The 26,153-nt window shown below is 43.9% G+C and overlaps 1 protein-coding gene across 1 annotated transcript; it reads left to right on the top strand.

Annotated features, from left to right (window-relative positions):
• CHRNA9 (cholinergic receptor nicotinic alpha 9 subunit) lies at positions 1-25,683 on the top strand. Its single transcript, XM_077477602.1, has 5 exons — positions 1-195; positions 2,226-2,371; positions 11,051-11,205; positions 16,699-17,231; positions 23,254-25,683. The coding sequence occupies exons 1-5, from the start codon at positions 129-131 to the stop codon at positions 23,835-23,837; spliced, it is 1,485 nt and encodes a 494-aa protein (XP_077333728.1). The 5' UTR covers positions 1-128; the 3' UTR covers positions 23,838-25,683.
• The last annotated feature ends 470 nt before the right edge of the window (positions 25,684-26,153 follow it).

Below are 26,153 nucleotides of genomic sequence, written 5' to 3'. Positions count from 1 at the left end.
TACCAGGAAAGACTGCAGTTACGTGACAACTATTTCAGCATCTTTCTTCTTCCATCAACATTGTTTTGAGTGAACAATTCAGCTACTAAATTGACTTCTCTACTGTAAAAAAAAAGGAAACATACACGATGAAGACATATTCAGCAGCAATTTGTGGTTTATTGTGGCTTTTCTCAACCGTTCTGGACCTCAAAGGTGAGATCAGTTATTAAAATGTATTCAGTCTGCTATTTGACCTTGGGCAGTTAGTGACCAACTTGTGAAATTTTTGGTACGCATGAATTGGTATGAAGTGTGAAAGTCAGTTTGCAACTCTAATAACTATTTGATAATGTATTGAGATATATAATGGTATAATATATTTATAAATGTAGATATGGCATGAAAATGTATGTACCGTAAGTAGAAATAGGACACAGATTTGCATGATAGAAAGTGCGAATGTGAAACATCGACTATACATACCAGGGAAGTACATGGCTAAGCCTTCTATGTGTATCACTGTCTCCAAATTCCAAAGTGTAGCAAATAGTTTTATTTCTGATAAACATTTGTGTAATCTTAACCCCTTAGCGCCGGCTGTACGCAAATTAGCATTTTCGGCTTTAAGGGGTTATACCGGGGTGATGCCTGAAGCTGCAGGTGTTCAAATCCCACATGTGAGGTATTGCCGCAATTGTCGGAGTGAGAGCAAAAATGTTAGCAAAAGACCTCCTCTAACCTGCTAACCATTAAATTTTTTTAAAACGTCACCTATGCAGATTTTTAGGTACCATAGTTTGTCGCAATTCCACGAGTGTGCGCAATTTCAAAGAGTGACATGTTAGGTATCTATTTACTCGCCGTAACATCATCTTTCACATTATACAACAAAAATTGGGCTAACATTACTGTTTAGTTTTATTTTAAATTAAGTGTCTTTTTTCCCCCAAAAAATGTGTTTGAAAGACCGCTGCACAAAAACTGTGTGACGGACAATATTGCAACAATCACCATTTTATTCTCTAGGGTCTCTGCTAAAAAAATAAATATAACTTTTGGGGGTTCTAAGTAATTTTCTAGCGAAAAAACTGATTTGAACTTGTAAGCAACAAATGTCAGAAATAGGCTTAGGCGTGAAAGGGTTAATATGTATATATATGTATGCAATGAATACACAGAAGATTAAAAGCTAACGTCCAGACAGATATATAAAATACATATTAATGCAGGTTTGTATTTATTAAAGCATCATTAACTTTTTTTTTTTTAAAGAAAGTAGTGGAAATTCCAGAATTTTATCTCGTATCGGCCTCTTGTCCATGTACAGCAGAGCTCAGAATGGTGGAGGGAGAAGCAGTGCAAAGGAGCCAATCAGAAGGGCTCATATGCACACATGGGACATACCATACTGACAGGTGGAGAGAGTGGAGTGACACAGAGATGAGCTCACCAGCCTGCTAAATCTCCTTTCACTGCTTATTTACAGGAGGGATAAGACCGGTAAATGTTACTACAGCACCGAAAAGTTAGGCCCTTCAAGACAGGGCTATGCTATGTGGCAGAAATATGTAAATTACATAACTGGGTGAACATAAATACAATAATGTTTTACAGGTAAACTGTTTACCTGCAGTTAAAAAGAGGGTCTGTGGAAGTTATGGGAAGCACCTGGAGCTAAATAGGCTGAATAAAATGATTCATGTTTAGGGTCGTCAATGGATGACCCCGCCCCCTTGTGATGTCACCGACAGGGGGAATGCCCGGTTCAATTAGTAGCCTTCCCTGTAAAATTCTCCATTTGTTTTTTGTCTGCTTATCAGGTCCAACAGCCCAAAAGCCAGCTGAAGGACTGCACACAGTAGTCTGACAACAATTTTGCAAATTGCAAAGCGGTTGCTTAGTGTTAGCCTGCAACTGGAACTGGCAAGGTCTTCAAGTAAGAGCATGTTGACAAATAGATTTTGGGCTTACATACACTTTAAACAGAATTTATACAGTGTATACGGCAGCTATTCTCAACCAGTGTTCCATGGAACCATGGGTTTCTCTAGAGATTGCTAGAGGTGCATCTGATTATCAATGTAAAGGGCAATTTTCCCATTGACCCCCAAAAATGCGGTCTTAGTAAGGGTTCCCGGGACCTGCAAATTATTTTGGGGGTTATCTTGGTTTGAAAATGTTGAGAAAGGCTTGTATCCAGTTTAGTATAATTGTTTCACTATCCTCTATTTATGTCTCTTAAGGGGTAGAATCAGCAAAAGGAAAATATGCACAGATGCTATTTCGGGATCTGTTTGAGGATTATACAGATGCCTTGAGACCGGTGGAAGATACCGACAGAGCGTTAAATGTTACCCTGCAAATTACTCTTTCTCAGATTAAAGACGTTGTGAGTACATTTATTGAAACAAATTATTTTTAATGATAAATTAAGATGCCTACGGATAACGTTCACCTGTTCTAGCCATGTGCGGCTGGATTGAAGAATATTTCTATGTCCCCTCCTTATCTGTGGCAGACTCAGTTTAGCTTTCCAAGTGGGAGAGTCGATTGACCAGAGGTACCGTTTCCCTTAAGGTACAAGCACATTTGCCTGATGAGATCATGCACATTTGCATGAATCATTTATTATTCTTTTCTTTTATTACAACAATCATTTGACAGCCAGATCTTGTCTGATGTGGTGACTGGATCATCAGTCATGTGACATCCAGAGATTTGTTTTCCATTGGTGACACTATGTAGAATTACCTCTCTAACACTTAGCTGCAACACTACATCCCTCTGTTTATGATCCCTCTCACTCCCACAACCAAACCCCCCTGGCCCAACCTGTACCTGTTTAAATACCCCTGCTACGGGAAGCTGCAAAGGCCAAACGACAGACACATCACAGTGCACTAACCCTACAATACCCATCTGTTAACCCATAAACAACAATCACAATTAGCATTTTAGACACCTGCCTATATTCCCCCACACTTAAGCATAGTATGTGCTCCTACTATAAACACAGTAAAAAGATTGGCAGTACACACTCTCTATGACATAACAGGAAAAATGTTATCAATGTATAGTAACAGGTGCAAAACTGAAATATGTATATATACATTAGCATCCATTACCTCCAGCCACAGTACTGGTCACAGGAGTACCTGCTCCGCTGCCCATGGGGCACCTGGTGTGGAGGGTCCTCCAACACACCCAGCACCTTGTCACTGTACACTGTAAGCGTGTGTTCTTAACCCCAGTCTCCAGACATAAATGGCAGCAAAGGTGAATTGGACAGCTGAGGCAGATGATTTGATCCCTCATCTTGGATGGATGACAAGGTAATGGCAGTGGAGGTGGCTACGATCTTTCTCACAACCTTAAAGCCCAGTTACACTGTAAACTGGAACTGAGCTAAAATGAGTTCTAGTTCAATGAAGCTTACATCAGATCACAAAGGAGGCTCTGGCCAGACAGTTTCCCCAGTGGAACCCCACGCACTCACTTAACCCCTTGTAGCTTGAGGAATCAGCACGCACGCTGACCAATCCATCCCCATTGGGGCCAGAGGAATTAGAAGCCGATATCTCTGACACTTGCACAACTGGTAAGGTGGACGCTGACAAAACCTTGGCATCGCCTTCCTCATTTAAGTTTCTGGGTTCCTCCACAAGGTCCTGTGCCTCAAAGAGGAATGTTGGACACCCACTGCACCATGCCCAAGCATCCGCATGCTCACATACCCTCTGACATTGCCAGAATAAAGGGCGCATCGCATCCCAATTTCCATTAATTACCTGGCTCTGAAACTAATGCTGGCATCAAGTCGTTGGGTATCGGTTTGAGTCAGGGTAGCTTCTACAGTAACTGCTGATGAAGCATGGTAATGTAGCCTCTGGCTTCCTCTTTAGCCATGTGGATTCTAGGACACTTCTGCACCACAGCAATGTGTATAGCCCTTCGTGTTGCAACAGCCAATCACTAGAGATTACTTCTAGTCATGTGTTTGTTCATGTGCCAATCATTTGTTTACTTGTTCACAGTGAATTCTCCAATACAGTGCATCCTTCCAACTATGCCAAGTGCTGGCAGCACTTATTTCTTAAGTGTTATGCACGACTGGACTTTCCATCAGAATAAACTCCGATAGTCTTCCCGACGGAGTTCCGACTGAACGGACTGCCCACACATGATCACACCAAAGTCCGTTCGTTTCGAACGCAATGATGTACGACGGGATTAAAAAAGGAAGTTCAACAGCCAGTAACCAATAGCTGCCCTTGCGTCGTATTTGGTCTGCATACAGACAAACGGTTTTCCCGATAGAAATTGATTCCTTCGGAAAGATTTAAAGCATGTTCTATTTCTAGGTCAGTCAGAATTTTTGAAGAAAAAAGTCAGATGAAGCCCACACATGATCGGAATATCCGATGGAATGATTCAGGACCTTTTCTGCCAGAAAGTCCAGTCGTGTGTACGCGGCATTAGGCTTCATGTACACGGGACGTTGTTCAACCTCTCTTGAACGATTTAACTTGACAGCTAGAAACCGGTGTTTAAAAACGTCTGTTTAGCTGCGTTTAAATGCCCCGTTTTGTTGCATTTAGCTGCGTTTGCATCTAGGAGCATTTGAATTTTTTTTTTTAAATAGCCAAAAATGGAAAAAAAAAAAGCCTGTAAACGAAATGCAGCTAAACGCGAGTTACCGCGTTTAGCCACGTTTGGTGTTTGAAATGCCTCTAAACACAGCTTCTAAACGCAAAAGAAGCCTCTAAACACAACTGTCTAGAAACAAGTATAAACAAACCTGTGTACATGTACTGATAAGATAACATAGAGGAGGGTTCAGGAGCAGTTGAAAAAAATGGCCAACTGCTCCTAAATGCCCGTTTACCAGCAACAGTGTACATGAGGCCTTAGAATGATTATCCCACTTAAGTGTGTTAGTTAGCACCCCTTGTGGCCGAATGCCAAAGCTCCACACCGGGCTCCACACTGGAAGGATAATGTCTTCTCATTTGCCACTGACACTTGTCCTGGTACTGACTACAAAGCAGTTGGGGTCGGTCCATTAGGGGCGCAGGGGCGCAGCCCCCCCATCCATGCCCCCTAATCTATATGCGGGGCTCCGGAAGCGTGGATTCCAATGTTTGTTTTTTTTGATTAAACGGACTGCCCATACATGATCACACCAAAGTCCGTTCGTTTCGAACGCAATGATGTACGACGGGATTAAAAAAGGAAGTTCAACAGCCAGTAACCAATAGCTGCCCTTGCGTCGTATTTGGTCTGCATACAGACAAACGGTTTTCCCGATAGAAATTGATTCCTTCGGAAAGATTTAAAGCATGTTCTATTTCTAGGTCAGTCAGAATTTTTGAAGAAAAAAGTCAGATGAAGCCCACACATGATCGGAATATCCGATGGAATGATTCAGGACCTTTTCTGCCAGAAAGTCCAGTCGTGTGTACGCGGCATTAGGCTTCATGTACACGGGACGTTGTTCAACCTCTCTTGAACGATTTAACTTGACAGCTAGAAACCGGTGTTTAAAAACGTCTGTTTAGCTGCGTTTAAATGCCCCGTTTTGTTGCATTTAGCTGCGTTTGCATCTAGGAGCATTTGAATTTTTTTTTTTTAAATAGCCAAAAATGGAAAAAAAAAAAGCCTGTAAACGAAATGCAGCTAAACGCGAGTTACCGCGTTTAGCCACGTTTGGTGTTTGAAATGCCTCTAAACACAGCTTCTAAACGCAAAAGAAGCCTCTAAACACAACTGTCTAGAAACAAGTATAAACAAACCTGTGTACATGTACTGATAAGATAACATAAAGGAGGGTTCAGGAGCAGTTGAAAAAAATGGCCAACTGCTCCTAAATGCCCGTTTACCAGCAACAGTGTACATGAGGCCTTAGAATGATTATCCCACTTAAGTGTGTTAGTTAGCACCCCTTGTGGCCGAATGCCAAAGCTCCACACCGGGCTCCACACTGGAAGGATAATGTCTTCTCATTTGCCACTGACACTTGTCCTGGTACTGACTACAAAGCAGTTGGGGTCGGTCCATTAGGGGCGCAGGGGCGCAGCCCCCCCATCCATGCCCCCTAATCTATATGCGGGGCTCCGGAAGCGTGGATTCCAATGTTTGTTTTTTTTGATTAAACGGACTGCCCATACATGATCACACCAAAGTCCGTTCGTTTCGAACGCAATGATGTACGACGGGATTAAAAAAGGAAGTTCAACAGCCAGTAACCAATAGCTGCCCTTGCGTCGTATTTGGTCTGCATACAGACAAACGGTTTTCCCGATAGAAATTGATTCCTTCGGAAAGATTTAAAGCATGTTCTATTTCTAGGTCAGTCAGAATTTTTGAAGAAAAAAGTCAGATGAAGCCCACACATGATCGGAATATCCGATGGAATGATTCAGGACCTTTTCTGCCAGAAAGTCCAGTCGTGTGTACGCGGCATTAGGCTTCATGTACACGGGACGTTGTTCAACCTCTCTTGAACGATTTAACTTGACAGCTAGAAACCGGTGTTTAAAAACGTCTGTTTAGCTGCGTTTAAATGCCCCGTTTTGTTGCATTTAGCTGCGTTTGCATCTAGGAGCATTTGAATTTTTTTTTTTTAAATAGCCAAAAATGGAAAAAAAAAAAGCCTGTAAACGAAATGCAGCTAAACGCGAGTTACCGCGTTTAGCCACGTTTGGTGTTTGAAATGCCTCTAAACACAGCTTCTAAACGCAAAAGAAGCCTCTAAACACAACTGTCTAGAAACAAGTATAAACAAACCTGTGTACATGTACTGATAAGATAACATAAAGGAGGGTTCAGGAGCAGTTGAAAAAAATGGCCAACTGCTCCTAAATGCCCGTTTACCAGCAACAGTGTACATGAGGCCTTAGAATGATTATCCCACTTAAGTGTGTTAGTTAGCACCCCTTGTGGCCGAATGCCAAAGCTCCACACCGGGCTCCACACTGGAAGGATAATGTCTTCTCATTTGCCACTGACACTTGTCCTGGTACTGACTACAAAGCAGTTGGGGTCGGTCCATTAGGGGCGCAGGGGCGCAGCCCCCCCATCCATGCCCCCTAATCTATATGCGGGGCTCCGGAAGCGTGGATTCCAATGTTTGTTTTTTTTGAAGCACATGATTAGAGCCAGAGGCAGTAATAGGCTTTGAAAAAGGGTGGACTCCGGGCACAGAGCACTGCACCCTGGCCCACCCAGTTGTGTTACAATAGCGAATGAATATTCGCTATTGTCACACTGATTCTCCTTCTGAGACCCATTTCCCAATTGACCGAAAGGAGAAGTGATCCATTGGCTTAGGAGGAGAAGGAAGGAGGGGGGAGGAGACGCATGACCAGAGAAGATGTACGCCTGGAGGAGATGCAGGGGAAGACCGACCAACCGACTGACCCACCAGCCACCACTGTCTCCAGGGGTGGCTCACCCACAGTGGCTAAGTCACATCCAGCACTCCCTGGCTTGGACAGGGGAGGGAGGAGGAGGAGAGATTAGAGTGTCATCCTGGGCAGGACATCTGCCTCCTAAGGTAAAGAGGCCTTCCGCCTTCCCGTCTATCCGTCTCCCGTGGGGGGGTGGGGGGTGTTCTTTACACACAATACACTTTATTCTTCAGCCAAAATGCATGGAAAAAAGCTGCTGTATACTTCATGAGGCCTCGCACACCCATGGTCCAGCCCAGCCTAAAGATGGTTCTGCTATGTAGCTGGCTCGAACTTAAGGTCTCTGCTGCTTGGAAGGGTAGATCATCAATCTATCTCACTGGCAACCAGTGTTGCCAACCTACCAAACTGAACTGAAATTTACTGACATGGCATTTACTGACACAGCCAAGTTTTCACTGACATTTCCAGAAGCTACAAAAATTACAGATTTAAGGGCATATTTCAGTATTTAGGCTACAAACAAGTACAGTGTGCAATTAGCGATGTGATTTAGGGTAGTTATGAAGGCAAAAAACATATTTCCTATTTTATTTTCAATATAGTACTAGTCGCTACTCTTCCTGAGCGCTGAAAGAACTGATAGTGTGCCCATGGGGCACCTGGTGTGGAGGGTCCTCCAACACACCCAGCACCTTGTCACTGTACACTGTAAGCGTGTGTTCTTAACCCCAGTCTCCAGACATAAATGGCAGCAAAGGTGAATTGGACAGCTGAGGCAGATGATTTGATCCCTCATCTTGGATGGATGACAAGGTAATGGCAGTGGAGGTGGCTACGATCTTTCTCACAACCTTAAAGCCCAGTTACACTGTAAACTGGAACTGAGCTAAAATGAGTTCTAGTTCAATGAAGCTTACATCAGATCACAAAGGAGGCTCTGGCCAGACAGTTTCCCCAGTGGAACCCCACGCACTCACTTAACCCCTTGTAGCTTGAGGAATCAGAACGCAGCCTGACCAATCCATCCCCATTGGGGCCAGAGGAATTAGAAGCCGATATCTCTGACACTTGCACAACTGGTAAGGTGGACGCTGACAAAACCTTGGCATCGCCTTCCTCATTTAAGTTTCTGGGTTCCTCCACAAGGTCCTGTGCCTCAAAGAGGAATGTTGGACACCCACTGCACCATGCCCAAGCATCCGCATGCTCACATACCCTCTGACATTGCCAGAATAAAGGGCGCATCGCATCCCAATTTCCATTAATTACCTGGTTCTGAAACTAATGCTGGCATCAAGTCGTTGGGTATCGGTTTGAGTCAGGGTAGCTTCTACAGTAACTGCTGATGAAGCATGGTAATGTAGCCTCTGGCTTCCTCTTTAGCCATGTGGATTCTAGGACACTTCTGCACCACAGCAATGTGTATAGCCCTTCGTGTTGCAACAGCCAATCACTAGAGATTACTTCTAGTCATGTGTTTGTTCATGTGCCAATCATTTGTTTACTTGTTCACAGTGAATTCTCCAATACAGTGCATCCTTCCAACTATGCCAAGTGCTGGCAGCACTTATTTCTTAAGTGTTATGCACGACTGGACTTTCCATCAGAATAAACTCCGATAGTCTTCCCGACGGAGTTCTGACTGAACGGACTGCCCATACATGATCACACCAAAGTCCGTTCGTTTCGAACGCAATGATGTACGACGGGATTAAAAAAGGAAGTTCAACAGCCAGTAACCAATAGCTGCCCTTGCGTTGTATTTGGTCTGCATACAGACAAACGGTTTTCCCGATAGAAATTGATTCCTTCGGAAAGATTTAAAGCATGTTCTATTTCTAGGTCAGTCAGAATTTTTGAAGAAAAAAGTCAGATGAAGCCCACACATGATCGGAATATCCGATGGAATGATTCAGGACCTTTTCTGCCAGAAAGTCCAGTCGTGTGTACGCGGCATTAGGCTTCATGTACACGGGACGTTGTTCAACCTCTCTTGAACGATTTAACTTGACAGCTAGAAACCGGTGTTTAAAAACGTCTGTTTAGCTGCGTTTAAATGCCCCGTTTTGTTGCATTTAGCTGCGTTTGCATCTAGGAGCATTTGAATTTTTTTTTTTAAATAGCCAAAAATGGAAAAAAAAAAAGCCTGTAAACGAAATGCAGCTAAACGCGAGTTACCGCGTTTAGCCACGTTTGGTGTTTGAAATGCCTCTAAACACAGCTTCTAAACGCAAAAGAAGCCTCTTAACACAACTGTCTAGAAACAAGTATAAACAAACCTGTGTACATGTACTGATAAGATAACATAGAGGAGGGTTCAGGAGCAGTTGAAAAAAATGGCCAACTGCTCCTAAATGCCCGTTTACCAGCAACAGTGTACATGAGGCCTTAGAATGATTATCCCACTTAAGTGTGTTAGTTAGCACCCCTTGTGGCCGAATGCCAAAGCTCCACACCGGGCTCCACACTGGAAGGATAATGTCTTCTCATTTGCCACTGACACTTGTCCTGGTACTGACTACAAAGCAGTTGGGGTCGGTCCATTAGGGGCACAGGGGCGCAGCCCCCCCATCCATGCCCCCTAATCTATATGCGGGGCTCCGGAAGCGTGGATTCCAATGTTTGTTTTTTTTGAAGCACATGATTAGAGCCAGAGGCAGTAATAGGCTTTGAAAAAGGGTGGACTCCGGGCACAGAGCACTGCACCCTGGCCCACCCAGTTGTGTTACAATAGCGAATGAATATTCGCTATTGTCACACTGATTCTCCTTCTGAGACCCATTTCCCAATTGACCGAAAGGAGAAGTGATCCATTGGCTTAGGAGGAGAAGGAAGGAGGGGGGAGGAGACGCATGACCAGAGAAGATGTACGCCTGGAGGAGATGCAGGGGAAGACCGACCAACCGACTGACTCACCAGCCACCACTGTCTCCAGGGGTGGCTCACCCACAGTGGCTAAGTCACATCCAGCACTCCCTGGCTTGGACAGGGGAGGGAGGAGGAGGAGAGATTAGAGTGTCATCCTGGGCAGGACATCTGCCTCCTAAGGTAAAGAGGCCTTCCGCCTTCCCGTCTATCCGTCTCCCGTGGGGGGGTGGGGGGTGTTCTTTACACACAATACACTTTATTCTTCAGCCAAAATGCATGGAAAAAAGCTGCTGTATACTTCATGAGGCCTCGCACACCCATGGTCCAGCCCAGCCTATAGATGGTTCTGCTATGTAGCTGGCTCGAACTTAAGGTCTCTGCTGCTTGGAAGGGTAGATCATCAATCTATCTCACTGGCAACCAGTGTTGCCAACCTACCAAACTGAACTGAAATTTACTGACATGGCATTTACTGACACAGCCAAGTTTTCACTGACATTTCCAGAAGCTACAAAAATTACAGATTTAAGGGCATATTTCAGTATTTAGGCTACAAACAAGTACAGTGTGCAATTAGCGATGTGATTTAGGGTAGTTATGAAGGCAAAAAACATATTTCCTATTTTATTTTCAATATAGTACTAGTCGCTACTCTTCCTGAGCGCTGAAAGAACTGATAGTGTGTACCAGGCTTTAGACTTTCCTGCTTTGCCTGCTTCTCCTGATAGCTGGGGAGATATTTTTAAATTTGTACATTTTAAATGTGAACATTTCTTTTTTTTTTACAGGATGAAAGGAATCAGATATTGACAGCATACTTGTGGATTAGGCAAAGCTGGTTTGATGCATACCTGACGTGGAACAGAGATGACTATGATGGTCTAGATTCTATTCGTATCCCAAGCAACATGGTATGGAGACCAGATATCGTGCTCTATAACAAGTAGGTAGACAGGTCAGAGAAACTACATACTTTTTTCTTTTATTGCAGTATATTCATATTCATTATGCTGGCAAAACTGACACTTTCTTATAGGAAATAATGTGAAAAAATGATTTGATTTGGATAGAAGAAAGTTTTCCCTGTGCCTGTGTGGGTTTCCTCCCACACTTCAAGCACATGCTGGTAGGTTAATTGAATCCTATCTGAACTGGCCATAGTATGTGTATGTATGAATGTGAATTAGGGACTAGGGATGGTCCCGATGTTCGAGTCAAAAGTAAGTTCAGCTAGAGCATTGGGTGTTTGTTCGTAGAAGTTCGCCTGCCGCGATGCGCCCCATAATGCACTGAGAGATCGCAGTGCTTTGACAACTGCTGAGTGGCAAAAGCATGCACTTGACCTGTATACTTTGGCCAATCACAGCGCAATGTGCTGTGGGAGCCATGATTAGCCAAAGGCAGGGTGCCTTTGGCCAATCATGGCTCAGAGGTTAAGACCATGCCCCACACTATATAAGGCTGCTGCTTACCTTTTGGTCTGGCATAGATTTTAAGGGGGACTCGATGCCAAATGTAAAAAAAAAATGGTAGGGGCACCCCCTCAAAATCCATACCAGACCCTTATCGGAGCATGCAGCCTGGCAGGCCAGGAAAGGGAGGGGACGAGCGAGTGCCCCCCCCCCCGAAGCATACCAGGCCGCTTTCCCTCAACATGGGAGGGTGCTTTGGGGTGACCCCCCAAAGCCCCTTGTCCCAATTTTGATGGGGAACTGGCGGGCGAGTGGCAAGTGGGTGGGAGAAGGATGAATGAACGGACAACCCCCCCCCCCGCATGAGCGTCCGGGAGAAGCGGCGGGTGTCCTCCGCAGCACTGGCAGGAATACAGGGTTGAAATAGGGAGAAGCACCCCCGACCATGCGGGATTGAGCCCAGCGAAGGTGGTGGGTGGACAGACGACAACACCCCCCCCATAGCGTGCCCCTGGAACCTACGCTGTGCTTCATGGAAGGGACGCCTGCGCACCTCCCAGTTCTCACCCTGGCTCCATGGGGGGGCGCTCACCCGCCTTCTCACCTCCCAGTACGCACGTAGGGAATCATGGGGGAATCCCCGCACACCTCCCGGGCATCCACCGCTTCCGTCACAAGTGTTTTCATAGTGGTGTTTCTGCCTGGCATTTCTGTCATAGCATTCTGCCAGCATGTCTGTCATAGCTTTCTGCACAGCATTTCTGTCAGCGTTCTGCACAGTATTTCTGCCCCTGGGTTGCTGTCATAAAGTTTTTCTATCATAGCGTTTCTGCCCAGCATTTCTGTTATAGCGTTTCTGCCTGACATGTCTGTCATAGCGTTCTGTGCAGCATTTCTGTCATAGCGTTCTGCCCCAGGGTTGCTGTCATAGCGTTTCTGCCCCGGCATTTCTGTCATAGGGTTCTGCCCAGGCATTTCTGTCATAGTGTTATGCCCCGCCATTTCTGTCATAGCGTTTCTGCCCCGCCATTTCTGTCATAGCGTTCTGCCCTCTGCATTTCTGTCATAGCGTTCTGCCCCTGCACTTCTGTCATAGCGTTCTGCCCCGCCATTTCTGTCATAGCGTTCTGCCCTGCCATTTCTGTCATGGCATCTCTGCCACTGCATTTCTGTCATGGTGTTTCTGCCCCTGCATTTCTGTCATGGCATCTCTGCCCCTGCTTTTCTGTCATGGCGTCTCTGCCACTGCATTTCTGTCATAGCGTCTCTGCCCCTGCATTTCTGTCATAGCGTCTCTGCCCCTGCATTTCTGTCATAGCGTCTCTGCTCCTGCATTTCTGTCATAGCGTCTCTGCCCCTGCATTTCTGTCATAGCGTCTCTGCCCCAGCATTTCTGTCATAGTGTCTCTGCCCCAGCATTTCAGTCATAGCGTTTTGGCCTAGCATTTCAGTCATAGCGTTCTGTCTGGCATTTCTGTCATAGCGTTCTGTCCGGCATTTCTGTCATAGCGTCTCTGCCCCTGCATTTCTGTCATAGCGTTTTGCCCTGCCATTTCTGTCATAGCGTTCTGACCCAGCATTTCAGTCATAGCGTTCTGATCCAGCATTTCAGTCATAGCGTTTTGGCCTAGCATTTCAGTCATAGCGTTCTGTCTGGCATTTCTGTCATAGCGTTCTGTCCGGCATTTCTGTCATAGCGTCTCTGCCCCTGCATTTCTGTCATAGCGTTTTGCCCTGCCATTTCTGTCATAGCGTTCTGACCCAGCATTTCTGTCATAGCGTTCTGTCCATCATTTCTGTCATAGCGTTCTGTCCATCATTTCAGTCATAGCGTTCTGTCCATCATTTCAGTCATAGCGTTCTGTCCAGCATTTCAGTCATAGCGTTCTGTCCAGCATTTCAGTCATAGCGTTCTGTCCAGCATTTCAGTCATAGCGTTCTGTCCAGCATTTCAGTCATAGCGTTCTGTCCAGCATTTCAGTCATAGCGTTCTGTCCAGCATTTCAGTCATAGCGTTCTGTCCAGCATTTCTATCATAGCGTTCTGCCCAGTATTTCTGTCATAGCGTTCTGCCCCAGGATTTCTGTCATATCGTTCTGCCCCTGCATTAATGTCAGAGCGTTCTGCCCAGCATTTCTGTCATAGCGTTCTGCCCCAGGATTTTTGTCATAGCGTTCTGCTCAACATTTCTGTCATAGCGTTCTGCCCCAAGATTTCTGTCATTGCATTTCCGCCGCAGCATTTCAGTCTCAGCGTTTCTGTCATTGCGTTTCTGCCCCAGGTTTTTCTGTCATGGCATTTCTGCCTCAGCGTTTCTGCCCAGGATTTATGTTATTGCATTTCTGCCTCAGCGTTTCTGCAACAGGATTTGTGTCATTGCATTTCTGCCTCAGCGTTCTGTCATTGCGTTTCTTCCCCTGGATTTCTGTCATTACGTTTCTGCCTCAGCATTCAGTTTCAGCATTTTTTGTCATAGCGTTTTACTGTCAGCGGTTTCTGTCATAGCCTTTCTGCCCCAGGATTTCTGTCATTTAGTTTCTGCCTCAGCATTCAGTTTCAGGATTTCTGTCATAGTGTTTCTGTCATAGAAAAAAAGAAGCAAAGGAAGAGGCGCCTCTGGGTGTAGAGATAACATACACTTTAATTATAAAAACGTATTTCATACAGGCAACTCACATTTTGGATGTGGTCTATGAGCATTCAGTCACTTTAAAAGCTGAGCATGGATGTGGTCATCTGATAGTCCGTCAAGCTTTGCTTTTTTTCACAGACTTTGGAACATGGTTTCTGTCCTTCACTGATGGCAGCCCTGGATATGGAGCTCCTGGTTTTAAATGCTTTCCTTTGTTCTACTGGACAGTAGCTTTTATATTTATAATCATACGGATCTTTACATAATATGGACTCTCATTCATATAATTGGATTTTTGGTTTCAATTGGTGAGAGACTGGTGGACATTGGGAAAAATCTTTGACCCTGTTTTTGCGCATTTACTTGTGTATTTCTGTCATAGCATTGCTGTCCTTGCATTTCTGCCCCAGCATTTCTGTCATAACGTTTCAGCCTCGGTGTTCAGCCTCAGCGTTTCTCAGAAAGGGGGTTGTTGTTCTCTCATGGCATACTCCGGTAGCTGTTTTTCCATCTTCGTTGGTTGTCATGTCTCATCGTATCTGTGGGCTGAGGTTTCGTTCGTTAATGATTGTTGATCACAATCTTCTTGTCCATATACCATACGTCATACGATGCATGTTCATTCACCACACCTGTACGACTACCCACCACGGTCTGTGGGTACACTAGCCCTGAGTTTTCTGTTAATTATCTGTCTCTGCGCTGCAGGTTACTCGGGCTCACTCACTACTTACACGAGGGTGGGGGGTCCGTCATCAGGTTCATTTACGCGCAGTGTTCTTGACATTTCTGCTCATGTTCTCATTCTTAGGTAGGCATAGAGGGGCATTGTTGTTCTCATGTCTGGTTGTCTGTCATTTCTCTAGTTTGTGTCCTCAGGTTGGGCTGTCTTGGCATCCATACCGATATTAACCATGCTTGCACTCACTTCCATCTCCCGTCCGTTGCTGGGGCTAGTTGATTGGGGCAGATGTTGTTTCGCCACTGGGCTCACCCTTGGGTCAGAAGCAGTTGTCAATTTTCTTCAGTTGACGTCCTATTGCATAGAGGCCCTGGTTACCACCCTGGGTTTTATCGTCTCTTTCAGGGTGTGTCCTAAGCCATGGTCCTTAGGTGGTAGGTTTGGGCTAACGTCGTCATGATTCTGGATTCCACTCTCAGCTCTGATCACTTCTCTAGGATGTTGCCTGGAATACTGCCCAGGGACATCAGTCATTTTTTCCGATCCCCAGCCTGTTCGAGGTGGGGGGGCTCCAGTCACTTGGGTATGTCTGTATCACGCCATGGGACTTATTTCCCCAGGATGGAGTCTGGCCCTCCTTCCTCGGCTCAGGATTCAGTCTCGGTTGTTAGGTCTCAGGCTGAAGCATGACCCGATCGTATCAGGTGGGACCAGTGCTCTGTGTCTGGCATGGTTTCTCCATGTTTGACGTTGCTCATTGCCATGGCGCCTACTCCATCACATCCAGCATTTCGCACTCCTGCCAGTGGTCTTTTTTGCACTCACCCTCTCACTTCCTCATACCAAGTATGGGTAGGCCGGGGGTTGGGGGGCGTTTCACTGAACAAATTCACTGGTGTCCGTTTAAAGTATTTCAATCTTCTCGGCCATCATTTTGCAGGAGTTCCCTGGGCCAGCCCTTGCTCCCTTTCCCCCACATATCCTCTCTTTCACAAGCAGTTCATTCTCATGTCTGGTTTGTCTTGTGCATCAGGCTCATTCCTAGCCTTCGCGGGACGTTCAGTTGGGTTCTGGGTAGCTTTGTAGGTTCTATAGGGGGTTCTTTCTCATCACCAAGTCAGGAGTCGGTGGGTTTCTCCTGTCACAGCGGAAACTTACTGTTGCCATCCGGACGCAAGCTATTCTACGTGTTGGATCATTACCTTCCCTTCTTAAAAACCTAAATGTGTGTCTTTTTGCCCTCTTTTCAGGCATCCTGACCAGCTAGGCCATGGCACACCTCAGGCCTTGGTTCTTAGGAATATCACATTTCCCACTTGAAGACTCTGACTACAAGTGTAAAGGCTGGTGGGAGGAGTCAGAGAGGGCTATTTAATCCTCCTCCTCTGTCAGGGCTAGTGTTGGCATTTCTGGGTTCCCACCCACCCATTTCCCCCAGCCTTTCATACATACTCATAGTATTTTTCTTATTCTTACATTCAGGGTATGCCCTCTTTTCAGGCATACTGACCAGCTAGGCCATGGCACACCTCAGGCCTTGGTTCTTAGGAATATCGCATTTCTTACTTGAAGACTCTGACTACAACTATTATATGTAAGCTATAGTTTATTTTACCTAATACCGTATCTGCTCCGTTCATTGCAATGCACAATAGTGAGTCTCTAAATACATTACCACCCATTGATTTTTTCAATGCTTTCAATTCACAGGGCAGATGATGAATTTTCTGAACCGGCAAATACAAATGTTGTTCTGCGTTATGATGGCAAGATCACATGGGATTCCCCAGCTATCACCAAGAGCTCCTGCGTTGTGGATGTCTCCTATTTCCCATTTGATAAGCAGCAGTGTAATCTAACCTTTGGTTCCTGGACTTACAATGGTAATCAAGTGGATATAATAAATGATATGGACACAGGAGACTTGTCGGACTTTGTGGAAAATGTGGAATGGGAAATGCAAGGCATGCCGGCAGTGAAGAATGTCATTACATACGGATGCTGCTCTGAGCCATACCCTGATATCACCTTCACTTTGATTCTCAAGAGGAGATCTTCTTTCTACATATTCAACTTGCTAATCCCATGTTTGATGATATCCTTCCTGGCTCCATTAGGATTCTACCTCCCTGCAGACTCTGGGGAAAAGGTATCTCTAGGAGTCACTGTACTCTTGGCTCTGACTGTCTTTCAGCTGATGGTTGCAGAAAGCATGCCTCCTTCTGAAAGTGTGCCATTAATAGGTAAGTGTAGTTCTTTCAGCACATAGATAATAGATAATAAAAAGATCATGGAAGATATGTGTATGACTCTGGTGCCTGGACTCCAGATAATCCATCTCTTCAGTAATGTTGGAAGGGCCTTCACAATGTGGCTCCTGCTGCACAACAACTATTTTTGTAAGGCTTCTGATGCCCTGTCTTACAAATAAGATGATAAAAAGAAGAGTGAGAGCAACTGCTTGTAAAAGCCATCAAATTGTGGCAATCAGTCCTGGAACCAACTTTCTCCAGATAGCAAAGTGGAGGACATGCTGCTGATGTTTCAAATGAGTACCTTCTTTCTCAGAGTCCAGGCTAGATGCCCTCCCCTTTGCTATCTGGAGACTGTTGGTTCCAGGACTGATTGCTTGCAAAAGCCATCAAATTTTGGCAATCAGTCCTGGAACCAAAAGTCTCGAGATAGCAAAGGGGAGGACATCTAGCCTAGACTCTGAGAAAGAAGGTACTCTTTTGAAATGTCAGCAGCATTCTTGATGTCCTCCCCTTTGCTATCTGGAGACTGTTGGTTCCAGGACTGATTGCCACAATTTGATGGCTTTTAAAAGCAGTTACTCACCACATGTTTGTGAGTAGTTTTTATCTTGTTTTTATAAATAAATTGCATTTGGATAATCCACAAGGCTGGTGCACCCTCTTCTTTTTATCTTTTTATGACTATTAGGATATCCCCTATCCTGGAAGGCAGCAAGACCAGAGACACTATCCCTTGAGTCATAGACCACTCGGTCATCACACTAATGCGCAAGAGTGTTTGTTTCCTGTTTTACAAATACCCATCCCATAAACTATAATTATTGAAACTTGTAAAGTAGAAAGCCATCCATAACTTTTTCAGTTCTGGAGACTTTGGAAAGGAGAGCCACTGTCAGTTTTTAATTGCTGGTTTTCTCTCTATTGGGGACAGCCACTCTGACCCATATGCCCTGATTACCACTGTAAATAGAAAAAAAAGTGAAAGCAATTCCAAAAATGTTATGGCTTGAACCAGCACAGAAGTATAGAGGACCTCCTTTAGAGAGAACACCTGTTTGGGTGCTAAAGGTGGAATTTCCCACCACTTTAGAGAGATCTCTACTAATTTCCTGTTAAGTCTCTTAGACAGGAAATTAAATTAAATCTCCCAGATGGGGACATGAGTGCATGATGTCATCAAAATTATAAATAATACAGTTAGTAAACAATACCTGATTAGAGCAGTTAGGCTGTGACTATATAAAACACAAGAGTGGGCTATGGGATAGGGGTGTTACAGCCTCTGCATTAGGGCCCAGTGGAATTTGCAACACCCTTATTACTTAACAGAGGTCTCACCTTTGCATTAAAACTGTTATAGACTGATTGGTCTAGCCATGTATGACAACAACTCAGCTTCTCCTCTCACGTAGCTGTCCTGGAAGATGATTGGGAAAGTTAGCAGTTAGATATACCAGTAATGGTTTTTCTAGGAATCTTCCAGGACATCTACATAGTCCCCACCCTTTAGACTTTTTCTTTATTGCCTTTGTGTACTCGGTTGCAGCATTTTACTTTAAAGTGCTGCTAAAGGCAGGGGATTTTTACCTCAATGCATTCTATGCATTAAGGTAAAAAAACTTTTGCATGAAGGCCCACACTTATACTTTCCTGAGCCCGATCTCGATCCAGCGATGTGCCCAATTTGTTGCCATGCAGTCAGTTGGGGGTAGATCTGCAACTGACCCAAGGGTGTCACCAGTGGCTTGGCCTCACTCTCTGGTAAGAGACTACAGACTGGGAGAGCATAGGCTGATCTATCATGGTGAACCTTCATCATGTTCACATGGAATACTTTGAGCCGCGTACCACGGTCATCAAGTGATACCATGTAGGTCACATCGGCCCTTTTTTCATGTACAGTGTATGGTCCCTCCCATGCAGCTTGCATCTTGTTCTGCTGCATGGGGACCAGTACCAAATCTTCTGGCCTACCTCATACACCCACCCTCCCCCAGGCAAACCAGTCATACCATTGTTTCAGGGTGGTTTGGGCCTGCGTATACTCTGATGAGCACCAAGCTCATCAGAGTGTCCATATTCTCCCGTAGTTTCATTACGTAGTCTACCACTGAGACTTTATGACCCACATTCTGTCCCTCCCTCTTTTTTGAGGCTTCAGAAAGGTGGAAATCTATATTAACTCACATATGATACTTTATTAGCATCTAGGTGTCAACTCTATCCTAGAAGCTGGCCCTGTCCTTTTCAAATGCTAATAGAGCAACATATTTGTATGGCTGATTACTGAATACTGTGTCTTTAACCACTAGCTAACCAGCCGTCGTCATTATACTGCGGCAGGTCGGCTCGCTCCCGCAGATCACCGTAGCTGTACCTTGGCTCTTTAAACAGCTATAACAGGCATGCCCACTGCACGGCAGGGCACAGGATGCGCGTGGTGGGTGGTCGCGATGACCGCAGGCACAAGATCAAGAATGGGGGTTTGTGTGTGTAAACACACAAATCCCTTTTCTGTAAGGAAAGGAAAGACAGATTGTCTGCTCCTACCAAGTAGGAACAGCGATTTGTCTCCTCCTCCAATCAGTCCCATCCCCCACATTAAGAAGCCCAACGAGGGAACACATTTAACCCCTTGATCAACCCCAGTGTTAACCCCTTCCCTACCAGTGAAATGTACACAGTAATCAGTGCATTTTTTTATACCACTGATCACTGTATGTATGTCAATGGTCCCAAAAATGTGCCAAAAGTGTCCGATCTGTCCGTTGCAATGTCGCAGTCCCAATAAAAATCACATATCACTGCCATTACTATTAAAATAAAATAATAATAATAAAAATGCCATAAATCTATCCCCTTTTGCGCAAACCAATCAATATAGGCTTATTGCAATTTTTTATTTTTTTTACCAAAAACATGTAGAGGAATATATATTGGCCTAAACTGATGAAGAAATTTGTTTTCTAAAAAAAAATTGCAATATTTATTATAGCAAAAGTGAAATAATATTGTTTTTTTTTTTCAAAATTGATCTCTTTTTTTGTTTATCGTGCAAAAAATAAAAAATGCAGAGGTGATCAAATACCACCAAAAGAATGCTCTATTTGTGGACAAAAAAGGACATCAATTTTGTTTGGGTACCACGTGGCACGACCGCACAATTGTCAGTTAAAGTGACGTATCGTAAAAAATGGCCTGGTCATTAAGAGGGCAAATCCTTCCGGGGCTGAAATGGTTAATAACACAGAATTAAACTATATGTACAATTACACTACTTCTACAGAGGACATCACATCTCAGCTACTGGCACAACTGCCCTACTCTTACATTTATGTTACATCCATGTTCATGTTACACATCACAGAGGCTCAATCTGCCCTCTTCCTCCTAAATGGCTCGGAAACAGCAACAGGAGCCATTAGTTCCTGCTGCTCTTAATCACAGCCAGTGACGAGGGAGCAGGGGGTGGGGACCAAGACCTACTGTCTGTATCAAGACACAGACAGCGTGGCTGGGGAGTGAGCCTGCAATTGTGCCCCCATAGCAATATTTTAAAGAAAAAAATTACAGTTATAAACCCTTTAAAGGGTAACTCCACTTTCGTGAGGGGGGAATAATTAGAAAACTAAAAAAAATAAAAATATAACATATACAATTGCTACACAAGTCATATTGTAATGGAATATTATTATAAATTACCTTTCCTATTTAATCTTCAGCGCTGTAATTCTCTGTAAAATGCAATGCAATATGGCTATCCCAGGTATGTTATTTCCTACTTGAATGATTGGCTTATGGATTTTCCCAGAAGTCTGCACTAAGATACAAATGCAATTTTAAGTATCCCCTGCAACAAAAATGTAATTTACTCCGAAAGGAAAATCACATCTAAAAAGGGATGCAGGCCCTGCTATTTTCCTCATTAGAGCCCTGCAGGTGCAGCAGCTGATTCATAATTACAAAACCACTTTGCACATGAAAGCAGACAAACAAACAACTATTTCTCCACAATAACAAAAAGGTAGGAATCTGCAAAAAAGTTTGTTAAAACCCCTGCCATATACATCGATCACCCACACACAGGGGTATGTTTTTTCTCCACAAAAGTGGAGTTTTTCTTTAAGCTGAGTGAAAGCCAAGGAAGTTAGAGGGATACCTGTTCCTAGAAATACTGTCACTGGTAAGTCTAACTGGAAATATTCTGAAGAAAATTGGAGTTTAATTGTACTGAGGTTTTTATCTTCTGGCATAGCGACTGTATCTACTTTACTGTAGCTGTGCAAAGAGGGGGAGAAAATATTCTCAGAATCATCATAGTCAGAATTTTCATCTTTTAAGCCTTTACCTACTGTGCATCATGCTTCAATTGTTTCCTAAAAGGCATCCCAATTATGTAAGTGTCTAAATGTTTGTATTCACTTTGTTTTTGGCAGCCTTAAAGCGAGACTGTTTCAGGAAAAAAAGTCGATTCGAGAATAAGCACGAAGCAGGATAGACATACAAGCACATGCACATATTGTAGACATGTGTTATGTATGTTTGAAGAGAAACAGCGCACACAACGGGGAACTCCCAATCCAATTTGAAAGATCCTCTTTCAGGTACTCAGGCTCAGTGTGTCCTTACACACTACAGCAGAAACAAGTAAGAGGATGCTATGACTAAGGCTGTTGTCGAAACACGTCAGTTTTTGCTTGTCACTTTTTTTAACTGTAGCGGATGACATTTGGGATCAAATGTCACACGCTTGTAAATCTAGTTCTTGGCCTCAGAACAGTAAAGGTTCTGAGGGTTAATTGTGTAGGTGGGCCTTAACACCAGTCTGGCCAGGTTGTGTTTGGAAGTTCTGCCTGGTCATGTGGATGGTGAGGTACACGTGACAGGCTAGAACCAAGTCTGGTTGGATGTTCAGGTATCGGCCTTCTCGGAGCAAATCAGTGGGAGTGCCGGGGCCCGCTGAGGAGTCTGGGAAGGGGAACTTTAAGGGGTGTGGGTCACATGTTCTGGAGTGGTTTGAGAGACCCGTGTGGTCTAGTCTGGTTCCAGAACCGGGGTAGCCCCGTGAGGGGTCCCGGTCATGGGGTGTTCGACACCCCACAACATGTTCCTGTCAGTGGCTCCTGATAAACCTGCTTGGTCTGGGGTAGGGATCCGTCCGTTCCCGAGTCTCGGAACCTGCTGGTCCGAGGTGCAGTAACTGAGGGAGGATTCAAGGTGTCCAGGTGTGCTCTCGGCTTGGAGGGACACCGCAGCTCGTGGAAGTGACTGGGGGAGGACTCTTTGGAGGAGGGTCGGCAAGTGGCATCCTGAGAAGTGCCTGGTTACTGAGTTGAGAAGGACATTGACAAATTCACATTTTTCCAGTACCATAAGGGAGACGGGAAATGTTCCAGGTACGGAGGAAAAAAGTTCCTGTTTACTCTTGGTTGTTTGTTCAAGTTTGAGTCAACGTGCTGACTGCCATGATCTCTGGCTAGAGATCTGTTCGGCCTTGAAGTACCCAGCTACGAGTGGCTACTCTCTGGGTGGAAATAGAGACTTTGCTAGATCTGCAGTTCAAGGTGCCTGAGTTCTTCACCCGTGCCCTCTGTTCCCTAAGAGACTGTGTTAATTGAAAGTTCTACTGCAAAATAAAACCTTTTTGAAAGGACTTCATCGGTGTCAGTGTACAAGTCATTGGGTATCAACCCTGGGAAACCCTTAGAAGTGGAAGAGCAGGCCGAGAGAAGGTAACTGGTAAGCCCATTAAGTCAAGGCCACCCTGCAACGGGTTATGGCTGCTACATAACCAACTGTTAAAATCACTATACTACAGAGTTGCCGGCTCAATCCTTTTACATGTTTTATATCTGTGTTACATAAATCACATTTGCGTACATAGAATAAGTCTAATTGCTTATTATATTTTAAAGATATCTTATGAAATTGAAAATGAATGAGTTTTACATATGAACTAAGAGGAACATTCTATATCATGAATATAATTAATTTTTTCTATCTACTTTAGGTAAGTACTACATAGCTACAATGACAATGATTACAGCCTCAACAGCACTGACTATCATCATTATGAACATTCACCTATGTGGGGCAGAAGCAAAGCCCATTCCTCACTGGGCAAGGGTTGTCATACTTGACTACATGTCCAAGATATTTTTTGTTTACGATGTGGGAGAGAACTGCACCCGCTCCCAGGAAGAAAGTGACACCATTTCACAGGACAGTGTTCATTCTTATGATGTCTATGAGAAAGAACAGGATTTTCATGACTCTTTAAAGCATCCACTCTCTGCAGAAGGTGACTTTTTCTGTGACATGGACATCCACGCTAACCTAAATGGCCAAGCTGCTGGCGACAAGGGAGGCCAGCGTAATATCACCCGTCATCTGTACTGTCATCATTGCATCCATTACAGAGTTCTAGCAAGTAACATTGAATACATCACTAACTGGCACCGTGAGCAGAAATCCATCAGCCTTAATGGAATTGAATGGAAGAAAGTGGCCAAGGTGATGGACCGCTTCTTTATGTGGGTCTTCTTTACTATGGTCTTTTTTATGAGTATTTTAATTATTGCAAAGGCTGTATAGTGTGAGGCATGTCTGGTTATCACTGAATAGCTGAAATATTGATGATAAAACTTTGCTTTGCTCTACATCTTACAGATATGTTGACTCTTCTCTTTTGGTGGAAGTGGACATTCACTCAGTCTTGACCAACATATTTGTTTCAGTGCAGTGATATTAATGATTTTTTCCAGGTGGCCCTACAACTTGTATGTGGGTCATAAGTCAGAGAACTGAATTTATGTCAGAGGCCTTGAAAAAAGTTTTTATGCTTCATGGTAGTCTTCCTTTAAAGCAGAATCATAGACTAATCAGAAGCTGATCTGTTAACACCTTTCCCAATTGCTGATAAAACCAGTGCACTGCTTACCTAGCAGCAGGTCTAGGTTCTCTCCACCCAGTACTGGGTAGACATTTGTATGAATTTCCGGAAATTCAAATCTTTATGCATACGAATTTTGTATGAAATCGGACAGAATGTTCGTTAACTACGATTATTTGTTATGATTAATTAAAAAACCCCAGGAAGTCAGCACAGCACAGGGATGGTGGGAGCCCCTCATAATGATAAATTCATCATAACGAAAATTCGTAATTGTTACAAAAAGTTAACAAACCTACAAGTTAAAAAAACAGGAAGTCAGCACAGCACAGGAATGGTGGGAGCCCTTCATAATAATAAATTCATCATAACGAACACTCGTAATTGTTATGAAAAGTTTACGAATTTAACGAAAATTCGTATTTCCTATGAATCCGAATTAAATTTCACACAAAATTACGAATTCATTTTAATACGGAATAAAACAAAACAAATTTATTGATGGCGCCCATGTCTAGTACCAGGACAGGATCGTCCAGTGCCCAGAGCAGGGATCCAGAACTCCACCCCCCTCCACCACTCTTATTAAATGCTGTAGAATGGGTGCCCCACCCTGCATTCATTCTTTGCCCCTTTGCTTCACTGTACCCAGGGCAGCTGACCCTCCTGCCCACCCCTTTTCTGGCCCTGTCTCCACATGTTCACTGCTATGGCAGCGGCAGGACATTTGATCAAAGGGCATTTGTGTATTCATGAAGAGCCACTGGCTAGCTCCTACACAGATTTTAGAATTTTCAACAATCTGGCTTCTGTGATTGGCTCATTGCCTTTCATAAATCTTAAAATTGAACTTCACTCTCCCAATCAACATTTATTATTTTTATTCTTCATGCTGCTAGTAAATAGATACAAAAGTATATCATATTTACTTGTTTTCAACTTTTTTATTTTTACATTTCTTCAGTTACTTCATGGTTACTTCTTGCCTAGGCAAACTATATCATACATCCCAGGAGCCTTCAGGAGGGGAGGAGGGGTTTTCTCAGCTAAGTACACTCTCCTGCATGCATGCTTGAGCTAAGGGTAGATGGATTCCAGGAAGTAAGTGCTACATGGATCATTTGCCCTTACTCAAGATGCCATGGCCAGAAATGCTAGGGGGTTGTTTTTCAAAGTGATTTCTCAACAGAATAAAGCATAGAAACATGGATGGATAAGGGACTTTGCTTTAAATAATAAAAAGATGCAGTGAAGATCCACTTTAAGTGAGCTCAAGGGTTACAGTACTAGAAATGTAGCTCTTCTTGAGTATGTATAAAACTTTACCTGGGTGTGGTTATTTTCTAATGTTTGTTTTGTATGTTTCTCTGTGCCCCTCTCCATGCTCCTAAAGATCCCAGCTTAATACTCTTTACCTGCATTACAATGATGCCAGTCAGTCTAATTGCAGTCAGATAGAAGAATCAGAAGTGATGCTTACCTCCAAAAAATGCAAAAAAATACATCCTCTGTGTCTCTCAAAGCTGGAATAAACTACATTGAATTCTATTTCTGTATCGTCTTAATGAGTCCAACCACCTTTTCTTTTTTTTTTTTTTGTTAGCAAGCCACTATATGGTCCTCAGAAGGTATGACTCTTGCTTAAAATTACATTTGAGACCGATCAGATGAATTTTTTTCTGTTACAACACTGAGAGTACTCATGTGACCATAGCAAAAGTAAGATTTTAAATACAAGAGAAGCAGGTTGGCATGAGCAATAAAGCCAACAAAAACCTTGCACTGTATACACCTAACCTGTATGGGATTTTTTTTTTTCCTCAACAAAATTGTGGTTTTAATTTACAATTGAATTTCTGGGGAAAACTACAAAATTCACTAGCATCGTAAGGGTTAAATACTTGTTTATGCCAAAGGTACCAGTAAAAATTACTTTTACTTACCTAATCCCTCCCTCCTGCAGCCTCCTTCCAAACTATAAGACCATAAAGTGCTCCAGTGGTCACAGACACTCTGAC

Source organism: Lithobates pipiens, unplaced genomic scaffold (assembly GCF_037356315.1).
Source record: "Lithobates pipiens isolate NorthernLeopardFrog02 unplaced genomic scaffold, aLitPip1_a1.2 Scaffold_13, whole genome shotgun sequence".
Taxonomy (NCBI): Eukaryota; Metazoa; Chordata; class Amphibia; order Anura; family Ranidae; genus Lithobates; species Lithobates pipiens.
This window is presented reverse-complemented; position numbering and strand designations above follow the sequence as displayed.